This window comes from Scyliorhinus torazame, chromosome 2 (genome assembly GCF_047496885.1).
Source record: "Scyliorhinus torazame isolate Kashiwa2021f chromosome 2, sScyTor2.1, whole genome shotgun sequence".
In the NCBI taxonomy this organism is placed as follows: Eukaryota; Metazoa; Chordata; class Chondrichthyes; order Carcharhiniformes; family Scyliorhinidae; genus Scyliorhinus; species Scyliorhinus torazame.
The window spans coordinates 116,307,518-116,321,205 of NC_092708.1; the positions used below are offsets into that span (position 1 = coordinate 116,307,518).

At 45.5% G+C, this 13,688-nt stretch overlaps 1 protein-coding gene across 5 annotated transcripts in view; it reads right to left on the bottom strand.

Annotated features, from left to right (window-relative positions):
- The window catches only part of ubr3 (ubiquitin protein ligase E3 component n-recognin 3), a 606,570-nt gene that overhangs the window by 292,781 nt on the left and 300,101 nt on the right, over window positions 1–13,688 (bottom strand). For all 5 annotated transcript variants that reach the window (XM_072475854.1, XM_072475858.1, XM_072475857.1 and 2 more), the window contains one exon: window positions 4,866–4,976. In XM_072475854.1, coding sequence (XP_072331955.1) covers window positions 4,866–4,976 — 111 coding nt within the window. The remainder of the gene's footprint in view (window positions 1–4,865; window positions 4,977–13,688) is intronic.

The following is a 13,688-nucleotide window of genomic DNA, read 5'->3' on the forward strand; positions in this document are numbered from 1 at the left end:
GGGGATAGAGAGTGTGGGGGGGTAGAGTGTGTGGGGGGATTAGAGTGTGTGAGAGGGGATAGAGTGTGGGGGGATTAGAGAGTGTGGGGGGATTAGAGAGTGTGGGGGGATTAGAGAGTGTGGGAGAGGATAGAGAGTGTGAGAGGGGATAGAGAGTGTGAGAGGGGATAGAGAGTGTGAGAGGGGATAGAGAGTGTGAGAGGGGATAGAGTGTGTGAGAGGGGATAGAGAGTGTGAGAGGGGATAGAGAGTGTGAGAGGGGATAGAGAGTGCGAGAGGGGATAGAGAGTGTGGGGGGATTAGAGAGTGTGAGAGGGGATAGAGAGTGTGAGAGGGGATAGAGAGTGTGAGAGGGGATAGAGAGTGTGAGAGGGGATAGAGAGTGTGAGAGGGGATAGAGAGTGTGAGAGGGGATAGAGAGTGTGAGAGGGGATAGAGAGTGTGAGAGGGGATAGAGAGTGTGGGGAATTAGAGAGTGCGGGGGGATTAGAGAGTGTGGGGAGGATTAGACAGTGTGGGGGGGTTAGAGAGTGTGGAGGGATTAGAGAGTGTGAGAGGGGATAGAGTGTGAGAGGGGATAGAGAGTGTGGGGGGATTAGAGAGTGTGGGGGGATTAGAGAGTGTGGGGGGATTAGAGAGTGTGGGGGGATTAGAGAGTGTGAGAGGGATAGAGTGTGAGAGGGGATAGAGAGTGTGGGGGGATTAGAGAGTGTGGGGGGATTAGAGAGTGTGGGGGGATTAGAGAGTGTGGGGGAATTAGAGAGTGTGAGAGGGGATAGTGAGTGTGAGAGGGGTAGAGTGTGTGAGAGGGGATAGAGTGTGTGAGAGGGGATAGAGTGTGTGAGAGGGGATAGAGAGTGTGAGAGGGGATAGAGAGAGTGAGAGGGGATAGAGAGTGTGGAGGGATTAGAGTGTGTGGGGGAATTAGAGAGTGTGAGAGGGGATAGAGAGTGTGGGGGAATTAGAGAGTGTGGGGGGATTAGAGAGTGTGAGAGGGGATAGAGTGTGGGGGGATTAGAGAGTGTGTGGGGATTAGAGAATGTGGGGGGATTAGAGAGTGTGGGAGAGGATAGAGAGTGTGAGAGGGGATATAGAGTGTGAGAGGGGATAGAGAGTGTGAGAGGGTATAGAGAGTGTGAGAGGGGATAGAGTGTGTGAGAGGGGATAGAGAGTGTGAGAGGGGATAGAGAATGTGAGAGGGGATAGAGAGTGCGAGAGGGGATAGAGAGTGTGGGGGGATTAGAGAGTGTGAGAGGGGATAGAGAGTGTGAGAGGGGATAGAGAGTGTGAGAGGGGATAGAGAGTGTGAGAGGGGATAGAGAGTGTGAGAGGGGATAGAGAGTGTGGGGAATTAGAGAGTGCGGGGGGATTAGAGAGTGTGGGGAGGATTAGAGAGTGTGGGGGGGATAGAGAGTGTGGAGGGATTAGAGAGTGTGAGAGGGGAGAGAGTGTGAGAGGGGATAGAGAGTGTGGGGGGATTAGAGAGTGTGGGGGGATTAGAGAGTGTGGGGGGATTAGAGAGTGTGGGGGGATTAGAGAGTGTGAGAGGGATAGAGTGTGAGAGGGGATAGAGAGTGTGGGGGGATTAGAGAGTGTGGGGGGATTAGAGAGTGTGGGGGGATTAGAGATTGAGAGAGGGGAGCGTGGGGGGGTAGAGTGTGTGGGGGGATTAGAGAGTGTGGGAGGGGATAGAGAGTGTGGGGGGATTAGAGAGTGTGGGGGATTAGAGAGTGTGAGAGGGGATACAGAGTGTGAGAGGGGATAGAGAGTGCCACAGGGGATAGAGAGTGTGAGAGGGGATAGAGAGTGTGAGAGCGGATAGAGAGTGTGAGAGTGGATAGAGTGTGGTGGGATTAGAGAGTGTGAGAGGGGATAGAGAGTGTGGGGGAATTAGAGAGTGTGAGAGGGGATAGAGAGTGCGACAGGGGATAGAAAGTGTGAGAGGGGATAGAGAGTGTGAGAGCGGATAGAGAGTGTGAGAGCAGATAGAGAGTGCGAGAGGGGATAGAGAGTGTGGGGGGATTAGAGAGTGTGAGAGGGGAGCGTGGGGGATTAGAGAGTGTGAGAGGAGATAGAGAGTGTGAGAGGGGATAGAGAGTGTGGGGGGGTAGAGTGTGTGGGGGGATTAGAGTGTGTGAGAGGGGATAGAGTGTGGGGGGATTAGAGAGTGTGGGGGGATTAGAGAGTGTGGGGGGATTAGAGAGTGTGGGAGAGGATAGAGAGTGTGAGAGGGGATATAGAGTGTGAGAGGGGATAGAGAGTGTGAGAGGGGATAGAGAGTGTGAGAGGGGATAGAGAGTGTGAGAGGGGATAGAGTGTGTGAGAGGGGATAGAGAGTGTGAGAGGGGATAGAGAGTGTGAGAGGGGATAGAGAGTGTGAGAGGGGATAGAGAGTGCGAGAGGGGATAGAGAGTGTGGGGGGATTAGAGAGTGTGAGAGGGGATAGAGAGTGTGAGAGGGGATAGAGAGTGTGAGAGGGGATAGAGAGTGTGAGAGGGGATAGAGAGTGTGAGAGGGGATAGAGTGTGTGAGAGGGGATAGAGAGTGTGAGAGGGGATAGAGAGTGCGAGAGGGGATAGAGAGTGTGGGGGGATTAGAGAGTGTGAGAGGGGATAGAGAGTGTGAGAGGGGATAGAGAGTGTGAGAGGGGATAGAGAGTGTGAGAGGGGATAGAGAGTGTGAGAGGGGATAGAGAGTGTGGGGAATTAGAGAGTGCGGGGGGATTAGAGAGTGTGGGGAGGATTAGAGAGTGTGGGGAGGATTAGAGAGTGTGGGGGGATTAGAGAGTGTGAGAGGGGATAGAGTGTGAGAGGGGATAGAGAGTGTGGGGGGATTAGAGAGTGTGGGGGGATTAGAGAGTGTGGGGGGATTAGAGAGTGTGGGGGGATTAGAGAGTGTGAGAGGGATAGAGTGTGAGAGGGGATAGAGAGTGTGGGGGGATTAGAGAGTGTGGGGGGATTAGAGAATGTGGGGGAATTAGAGAGTGTGAGAGGGGATAGTGAGTGTGAGAGGGGTAGAGTGTGTGAGAGGGGATAGAGTGTGTGAGAGGGGATAGAGTGTGTGAGAGGGGATAGAGTGTGTGAGAGGGGATAGAGAGTGTGAGAGGGATAGAGAGTGTGAGAGGGGATAGAGAGTGTGGAGGGATTAGAGAGTGTGGGGGAATTAGAGAGTGTGAGAGGGGATAGAGAGTGTGGGGGATTAGAGAGTGTAAGAGGGGATAGAGAGTGTGAGAGGGGATAGAGAGTGTGAGAGGGGATAGAGAGTGTGGGGGATTAGAGAGTGTGGGGGATTAGAGAGTGTGGGGGGATTAGAGAGTGTGAGAGGGGATAGAGAGTGTGGGGGATTAGAGAGTGTGGGGGATTAGAGAGCGTGAGAAGGGATAGAGAGTGTGGGGGGATTAGAGAGTGTATGGGGATTAGAGAGTGTGAGAGGGGATAGAGAGTGTGGTGGGATTAGAGAGTGTGCGTTGGGTAGTGTGAGGGAACGGTAAATCTTGCTGTATGAAACCGTTTTTAAAAATTCATTCCTGCGATGTGGGCATTGCTGGCAAGGCCTATTTAAACCGCTGCAGTCCATTTGGTGTAGGTGCTTTAAGGGAGGGAGTTCCAGGAGTTTGACCTAGCTACAGTGAAGGAACGGTGATATATTTCCAAGTCAGGATGGTGAGTGACTTGGAGAACTCCCATGTGGTGCTTTTCTCATGCGTTTGCTACTCATGCCCTTCTAGATGGAGCAATCATGGGTTTGGAAGGTGCTGTCTAAGGAGCCTTGGTGAGTTCCTGCACATGCAGGCTACTCAATTTGGAAAGCTTGGTTCCCTTTGGTGCTCTGTTAGTTGGCATAGTTATAAAGTAACATAATTTTCCCCTATCCCTGGGCTTGGAAAATGTATAAGGCAGCCAGCATTTTCATGCATGAATATCGATCAATTTGAACATTTTAACATTTTGTGGGTATACTGGATCGGATAGGTCATACAGCCCCTCGAGCTTGAATGGATCATCAGATCCTGGCTGATTGCGCGTCAAATCCACTTTATTGACTCTGCTTGATATCTCTTGATATATTTTTGGTCAGTAAAGGTGACTCCTCGATTTGACAACTTTAACTGTCCGAATACTGACACAGCATCTTCTCCATTAATTATTATTATTTTATTTTTTTTAAATTAGTTTTAGATTCCTTTCTTTTCTTGGAGATATGGGAACGATGCTTGTGGAATTGCAACTGCACATGTGCCTCTGTTTTCAAGAGAGAAGATGGAAAGCAGGAAAATGTCACAATTGGAGACTTTGGAAAAAAAAACTTTGCAGTAAAACAAAGAGAATTTCAAAATGTTTCACAAAATTTCTGCCTGGGCAACAGCTAAAAGATAAGATTATTTGATAAATCATGGGTTTAAATCAGACTACAAGAACCTTTCTAGCTGAATAAGGACAAAAAGTAAAGACTTCAGCTATTGCTGTGAAGCATAAATTATGGTGTGGCTGAAGCCAGTCCTTTGTCACAGGAGAAAAATGACTGGCCAAGATATCAGTGCGGCGGATTTCTTTTAAAAGAAGGTTTATCGCTTGGATAGTTTCACCCACTGGATGATTGTTGTATTAGAATGGTGCATTTAGAAGACTTTTGTTCTTTCCACAATGTCGTTAAAAAACTAAATCTCAATGAAAAAGATGCCCCCCCAACACCAATAAACTACAACTCCAGAAATATGATTCACCAAAAGGTTTTGTCTGAAGAAAATGGGAAAATATAAATTTTAATGATATTCCGAATTTCTTCATTGTTTAAAAGAAACATTTTTACATTGCAGAAACACGATTCATCAAACTTTAATGAAAGTAGCTCAGTTATTAACTCACCCGCAATGACTCCATGTAAGACTTATGACAATCGATATGTAAAGTGTGTCCACAGGTCTGAACATACACACCACCTTCCCAACCTATCGAGACTGACTGCAGGCAAGAACTCTAAAGAAAGAGGAATTGTAAACAAAGACTGGTTTTATTTCGCAATTTGACAAAAAAATACAATAAAAGAAATGTGGAAGCAAAGGAATCAAGCTATCCCGATAATGAATATCAGATGAGACCACATTAAATTCAAGATGATTGACATGTTTAGAGTAAGAAAATTGTAAATTTTTCATTTCCAGTTTATATGCACTTTCTTGTATGGATCTGCTTATTTATGGAATTTACCAAATACTTAAAATCACTCGTATAAAAAAAGATCCAATCAGATGCAACAGAATACTACCAAAGTTATGACTTTGTTACAATGCTGCCATCTACAAACCTTTCTATACATCTGTTTAGAACACGATTCCCTTCCAAAATACAAAACAATAAATTAATTAGTAACGGTCAACTGTTCATAAATCTGAGGGCAGCATGGTGGTGCAGTGGTTAGCACTGGGACTGCGGCACTGAGGAGCTGGGTTCGATCGCAGCCCGGGGTCACTGTCCGTGTGGAGTTTGCACATTCTCCCCGTGTCTGCGTGGGTTTCACCCCCACAACCCAAAGATGTGCAGGTTAGGTGGATTGGCCACGCTAAATTGCCCCTTAATTGGGAAAAAAAATAATTGGGTACTCCAAATTTATTTTAAAATATTTCATAAAATTGCACATTCTTATGGAAAACAGTCGTAGATTGTCATTGTAATAGAGCAATGAGGCTGATTGTAGAACATTTTATTCCCCCATTTGCTTTCTTTAAACTTGAATGTTTTTTTCACATGTTTGTTTTTTAAAAATGTGTTTATTTAAAGAATGTCATATTAAACAAAACCATCCAAAACAATTAACCAAAATTGGACAATTGAAGAAAGAGACAAACAAGTAAAAACACATATTAACTTTAACCCAAAAACTAAACTAAACCTCTAACAGCTGACAGTTACTAGCTCCTTAAAAAAAGGAAATGAATGGCCATCTTAGGTAGAATCCTATAATATTGGACTTAACCTTCTCCAAATGTAGAAACTCCATGATGCTACCCACCAGGCCGAGACACTAAGTGGAGTAGGAGACTTCCGCTCATCAGAACTCAGCTCCGGGCTGTCAACTAGGCGAAGGCCAGGACACCCGGATTCACCCCCCAACTGAAGCACGCGGATCTGATGCCCCAAATATGGCCACCAGCCGGCAAGGATCCAAATAAACAGAGTATCTCCGACACGGTGTTAAAGAAATAAGCTCACCAAATTTGGGACAAGACTAGAACATACAAATGTGCTTAGCCGGCCCCCAAGAGCAATGTTCAAACTTGTCGTCCACACCAGGGAAGAATCCGCTCATCCTCGCTTTAGTCAGGAGCGCCCTGTGCACCATCTTGAACTGAATCAAACTTAGCCAAGCACATGAAGACGTGTGTTTGACCCTGCTAAGGGCCTCACTGCATACCTGACTTTTCAGAATACGATCCAATTCATCCTCATATTTCATCCACAAATTTCATCCACAACACACTCAACAGAGCTGACTCCTCAGAGAGATATGGTCATATATGCACAAAATAGGACTTGTTTTTCAGAACATTACCTGGCAGCAATCGCACTTTGAAAATGCCCAGGAAAGTGAGGCTTTGAGAAAGGGTCCTAATTTCAAATCGAAGGCCTTCCAAAGGTCTCTCGGAAGTCCGCAAGGGCATTTAACATCATTTTTTGCGGGCTTTCCGAACTCTGTTTCAGCATGCGGGTCGGAGGTGCACCGACCGGTCTGGCATTCCCCTGGGCGAACCAGCAGGACGTTGCCGCCGGCAGAGAGGGCAGGTCCTGGCTGCAGAAAATGGTTAACCAACAGGACTTAGTCTCTGGGAAGTGGGAGAAAAGTCCTGGGTCTTGAAAATGGTTAACCAACGGGACTTAGTCTCTGGCCAGAGAGAGGCAAGTCCAGGGACTTGTAAATCGTTAACCAATTGGAAGTCTCGGGCAGAAGGAGGCAAATCCAGGCACTCGAAAATAATATATGCCCAAAATAGTCATCCCCCCATCAGACCCGGCCAAGGACAAAATCCTCTTCAACAGGGAAGAGGATGGTGCCAAGGGAAAGGAGGGGAAAACCTTGCATGAAAACTGTGAATTTGAAAATACCTGGAAAGACTGGAGCCAGTTAGCTGGAATTTCTCTGTCAAATGCTTAAAAGCAGCAAACCTTCCCTCCACAAACAGCTCTCCTAACCTCTACAAACCCTTCTCCCATGACTTAAACATCAAGTCCAAGCCCGTTGGCAGAAAAAGGTAGTTATTGCAGGTGGAGGCGAGCGAAGACAGGGAATAGAGCTTGAAATGCTGCCAATTCTGCTTCCAGATTCTCTGGGTGGAGACCATCACTGGATTCAGGGAAAATCTCATCGGAGAAAAAGGCAACTATGTGGTTACTATTCCACCAAGGCTAGAAACAGAGCAGGAGCTCACTTTTGTTTGTCCACATATGGAACAAGGGATGCTGAAACACAACAATATCTTCTGAATATCGGCTGCCCAATAGTAAAACAATAAATTGGGTAGAGCCAAGTCCCTTGACTGTCTTGTCTCTTTGGAGCAATGCCCCGTGGATCCTTGGAGCTTTACCCACCCAGATATAAATTTGTTGACTTTGACAAAAAAGGACTTGGGGAGAAAAATGGGGAGACATTGAAAAAAATATAAAAGTCTTGGGAGAATGTTCATTTTAATAGTCTGAACCCTACCTGCCAAGGATAGGGGGAGGTTATTCCACCTCTGCAAGTCTGACTTGACAATGTCAACCAGATTGGTGTAATTTAATTTGTGAAGTGAGGCCCAATTGGGGGCACCTGGACCCCCAGATAATAAAAAGCTAGTCTTGGCAAGACAAAAAGGTAATGTCCCCAAGTTGGTCTCTTCTCCCTGGTTTTGGGGGCAGGTGTTTGACCGGGAGACATTTATTCTTGTCCAAGTTCAACTTGTGAGCCAGGGAAGGAGCAAAATGTACTGAGCAGCTTCATTATCTTCTCCATGGAGCGTACTGGATCCGTAATATAGAGAAGTAGGTGGTGCGCGTAAAGGGACACCCAATGCTCCACCTCTCTCCGATTTATCCCCCTCCATTTAACAGAGGACCTCAGCTATAGCGAGCGGTTCTATTGCCAAAGTAAACAGGAGCGGAGACACCCCTGTTTCGTGCCCCTATTCAATGGAAAGTAACCAGAGTTCAGGGCATTCGTACGAACACTAGCAGTAGGGGCCTTATACAGTAGTCGTATCCAGGAAATAAACGTGTGCGCAAATCTGAATCCCCAAGAATCTGAAACAGATACTCCCACTCAACTCTATCAAATGCCTTTTTGTCATCCAGGGAAACAATCACTTCCGGTTCGGCACCGAGGAAGGGAAAAGGACACGTTTAGCAGGCAACGTATATTGGCCGACAATTGTCGACCCTTAACAAAGGCAGTCTGATTCTCTGAGATTACCCCTGGGAGGCAGGGCTCCAGCTCCAAAGCCAGCACCTTGCAAGTAACTTGACATCCGCATTCAAGAGTGAGATAGGTTGATACGACCCACATTCTGTTGGGTCTTTGACTTTCTTGAGTTAGAGGCCTATGTGATGGTAGACGGCAATGAACCCCGGGGTAAGGAATCATTAAACATGTCCAGAATTAAGGGCACCAACTGCTCCATGAACGTCTTAGAAAATTCAATGGGAAAGCCATCGGGCCAAGCACCTTGCTAGTCTGCACCAACCCAATGCATTTTATAAATTCCTCTGGGCCCAATGGGGATTAGCTCAGTGGGCTAGACAGCTGGTTTGTGATGCAGAACAAGGCCAGCAACGTGGGTTCAATTCCTGTACCAGCTTACCCGAACAGGCGCCGGAATGTGGCGACTAGGGGCTTTTCACAGTAACTTCATACTTGTGTCATGAGAATGTCACTTTAAGAAATGTTTGGCTGCTCATGTTACTGCAGTGATGTCAGAGTGTGGGTGGAGCTGAGCTCTGGCTTTGCTTTTTAGTTTCACTTTGAGAAAAGCTTGGGTGTGTCTGTGTTTTTTTGGTTTCGTTTCATCAGTGTTGGAGCTGAAGCCAGACAAAGCAGGTGTACTGTTGTTCTCTCTGCCATGAAAAGACTATCTCTTGATCATTTGCTGAATTCAGAATTATAAATGTTCTCAGTAGTGAATGTAAACCTAATGTGCTTCTGTTAAACGGTGTTTCTTTTGTCTTCTGGATGTTGTTTGGGAAGTTATTAAAGATTACTTAGTGTTGCATTCTTTGGGGGTTGTATTTGAATTGATGGTTGCTAAGTTGTTCACTGTATGTTTTATAAAGGTTAACCTGAGTTCATAGAATAATCATTGTTTTGCTTTCAAAAATACTTTACCATTTCTGCGGTACCACACCTGTAGAGTGGGTCGTGGGCTCCCCATACCACAATCTAATAAAAGTTGTGGGTCAGGTGAACTCCATGATACACTTTGGGGTTCTCTAAACCCTGGCCTATAACAAATTGGGGCTCGAGGGGGATAAAAGTCTATCTATTGGATTGGCTTAGCGAACATAAAGACAGTGAGGGGTGAGCATATTGTGGTTGCTTTTCAGGTGTGGTATTCTAGTTTAAGTAGGGAGTGTGTCATGAAAATATGCTTAAAAGGTACTTTGAAAGGGAAGGAGAAAAAAAGGAGGAGGTTTTAATGATTCTTACTCAAAGTGATGAACCAAATCCAGATGACTGTGAATTTGACGTACCTCAAATTAAATTGGAAATGAGGATGTCCTTAGAAAATTGGGATAAATTGTTGAGTTACCTTCCAGAGGAAAACCAAACTGACCTGAAAGAGTTATTGATATCACATGGGCATATTTGTGGAGATAAATTGGGAAGTAGTAAAATGGCCATACATGATGTAGATGTGGGAAATGCTGTTCCAATCAAACAACATCCATATAGACTTAACCCTTTAAAATTGGCACAGGTTAACAAAGAGATTGAGAGTATGCTTAAAAATGGCATAATTGAAGTGGGTTGCAGCCAATGGAGCTCACCCATAGTGATGGTACCTAAACCAAACGGTACCCAACGGTTGTGTGTGGACTATAGAACGGTTAACGCAGTTACAAGAACGGATTCTTATCCTATCCCACGTTTGGAGGATTGCATTGAGAAAGTGGGACAATCAGCTTTCATTTCCAAACTGGATTTACTTAAAGGTTACTGGCAGGTACCTTTATCCGAAAGGGCAAAGGAGATTTCAGCTTGTGTGACTCCAGATGGTATATACCAATTCAACGTTTTGCCATTTGGCATGAAAAACATCCCAGCCACATTTCAACGGTTAACTAACAAAGTTGTTTCAGGATTACCCAATTGTGCGGTATACATCGACGATCGGGTAATTTTCAGCCAGACATGGAAAAAACATTTAAAACATCTGATGGGAGTTATTCGATCGACTTCAGGAGGCGGGTTTGGTGATAAACCTAGCCAAAAGTGAATTTGGAAAAGCCCAAGTCACTTTCCTTGGCCATACAATCGGACAGGGTCGAATGGCCACACGGGATGTGAAACCAACAGTTATTGAGGAGTTTCCTATACCCTCAAGACAAAGGAAAATAATGTGATTTCTTGGCATGAGTGGATTTGATCGAACATTTGTGAATAGTTTTTATAGCGTGGTTGCTCCACTGATAGACTTGCTGAAGAAACGTCAAAAATGTCAATGGACAGTGGACTTTCAACAGGCGTTTGACTGCCTGAAAGCTGTGATAACCAATGCTCCTATGTTGGAGATTTACAAGGAACTCTGTGATCAGATTGAACTAAAGTATCTGACTTTAAAGAGAAATGCTGAGGCGTAAAGAAATGGATGGATCGTGCAGAGACGTTCTTGTTCAAAGAGACTGTCAATCAAGACGGATTCCAGTTGGAGGAAGAAAAAAAAGAAATGGACTATATTATACCTGTTTGCGTGTGGTGTTTTTTTTTAACGAAAAAGTATATTTACTGTGTGCATTCCTTAAAGGATAGTGAAACGGTGAAAAATAAAACCATTTGAAGTTGATGGTTTACTTTCTTTTCTTGGGGGGAGGTGTCATGAGAATGTCACTTTAAGAAATGTTTGGCTGCTCATGTTACTGCAGTGATGTCAGAGTGTGGGTGGAGCTGAGTTCTGGCTCTGCTTTTTAGTTTCACTTTGAGAAAAGCTTGGGTGCGTCTGTGTTTTTTTGGTTTCATTTTATCAGTGTTGGAGCTGAAGCCAGACAAAGCAGGTGTACTGTTGTTCTCTATGCCATGAAAAGACTCTCGATCATTTGCTGAATTCAGAATTATAAATGTTCTCAGTAGTGAATGTAAACCTGATGTGTTTCTGTTAAAAGATGTTTCTTTTGTCTTCTGGATGTTGTTTGGGAAGTTATTAAGGATTACTTAGTGTTGTATTCTTTGGGGGTTGTATTTGAATTGATAGTTGCTAAGATGTTCACTGTATGTTTTATAACGGTTAACTTGAGTTCATAAAATAAACATTGTTTTGCTTTAAAAAATACTTTTCCATTTCTGCTGTACCACAACTGTAGAGTGGGCCCTGTGCTCCCCATACCACAATCTATTAAAAGTTGTGGGTCAGGTGAATTCCATGATACATCTTGGGGTTCTCTAAACCCTGGCCCATAACACTTGTGAAACTAAAAGATTATTATCACTCCTCTCCACCGCTGGGATGGATAAACTGTCCAAAAGGTCAGTCATGACCGATCCCTCCGCTGGAGATTCCGATCTGTAAAGACCCCGATATAACGATTCAAAAGCTGCATTAACCTGAGATGGGGCAGTAACCAGGCTTCCGCTTGAGTTGCATACCTGTACGATTTCCCAGGAAGCCCAAGCTGGTGAGCCAAAAGGCGACTGGCCTTCTCCCCATATTCATAAAGCATGCCCCGCGAGCGTCGCAGCTGGCCCACCATTCTGTCGATAATAGCTCAACTTGTGTTTGCAATTTTTTTCTACTTGCCAACAACTCCATGGTAGGGGCAAGTGAGTACTATGGTAATGACAATTCAAGAATGGATTCCACCAGCCTCTGCTGTTCACAGGATAATAATAATAGTAATCACTTATTGTCACAAGTAGGCGTCAATGAAGTTACTGTGAAAAGCCCCTAGTCACCACATTCCTGCGTCTGTTCGGATTGGCCGGTACGGGAATTGAACCCGCGCGGCTGATAATTTCCTCCCTGGGGACCACCTTAAGGGCTTCCCACGGCGTGGAAGGTGAGATTGACTCACTTTTATTAAATGCTATATAGTCCTCAATGATAGCGGGCATGCCTTCACAAAGTTTTTTGTCTGCTAATAATGTGTCCAACCTCCATGGCGGGTGTTGGGAGGGACCTGAATCTAGCGCCAAGTCAACAAAGTGCAGGTCATGGCCGAAATTACAATTGCTGAGTACTCAGCCGCCACCACAGAAGGGAGGAGACCTATCCAGCACAAACAAATCGATCCGCGAGTATACCTGATGAACACGCAAGAAAAATGAAAAATCTTTGTCACCTGGGTGCAAAAAGCGCCACGGATATATTTTCATAGCCATCAGAACAGAACCCCACATAGAACTTAACCCCAAACTGTAAAAATTCAACCCCAACAAGAACAGGAAAATGCAAGAATAAACACAGAACCCCAACAATGCAACAATTTAGCACGCCCGTCCCCAACACCCAAAAGCTCAATCACACCGTGCCCAACCTTGTTTCTTAAGAAAGGAATCCACCTCTCTGGGGCATCAAATAAATAGTCCTTTCCATCTAAAGTCACTCTACACCAAGCCGGATCCGCCACCCCGAACCAACTCCACTTTTATACAGGGCGGCTTTATTGAATGCAGCCCTCTTCTTTACCTGCTCCACTCCGATGGCTTGGTAGATCCTGATTGTGTGGCCTCCCATTTGAAGTCTCGATGATCCTTCACCCATCTCAGCACCTGCTCTTTCTTCTTGAAGCTATGGAACTTCACTACTACCGCACGCAGTGGATCCTCAAGACAAGGTCTCTGCTGGAGTCTACGGTTGGCTCAGTCCAACTCAGGAGGGGACGTGAATCCACCCTCTCCCACCATCTTAACAAACATCTCTGCGAAGTACTCCGTGGGCGTTGAGCTTTCCATCCCTTCTGCCAACCCAATTCGAATGTTTTATCTCCTGGACCGATTCTCCAGATCATTCACCTGCCTTCAAAGACTTATTCGCTTCAGCCACCAAAGACGTCTCTACTTCCAGTGAGGCAATCTGATCACTGGGTCACGAAAGGGCCACGTCCATATCTTCTATTGTGGCTCCATGGACTTTCACTGTTTCCTTTTCTTTTCTGAAGACGCTTGGATGGGAGCTAAGGCCTCCTCCACTCATTTCCGGAAGTCCTTCGACACAATCTGCCAGTGTTTATCACATTCCTTCGCAAGGTACTCGTAAGCACCTCAGCCGTAAGTGGAGTGGCCGGAGCCCCAGAGGCTGCCTCCGATATTTTCTTGGCTGACGAATCTGAGAGACCTCTGACTCGGTTGATGAACATCTGCTGTCTAACTTTTTCCCCTGACTTTTCTGTGCATTTCAATCATATAGGATCCTTATCCCATTAATTATGTGGGTTTTCAAAAGAAAGTACCCAGATACTGAGAAATGAGGGCACAAAATGCAGTACTCTAGCAGTAGCCACCTCGTGCAC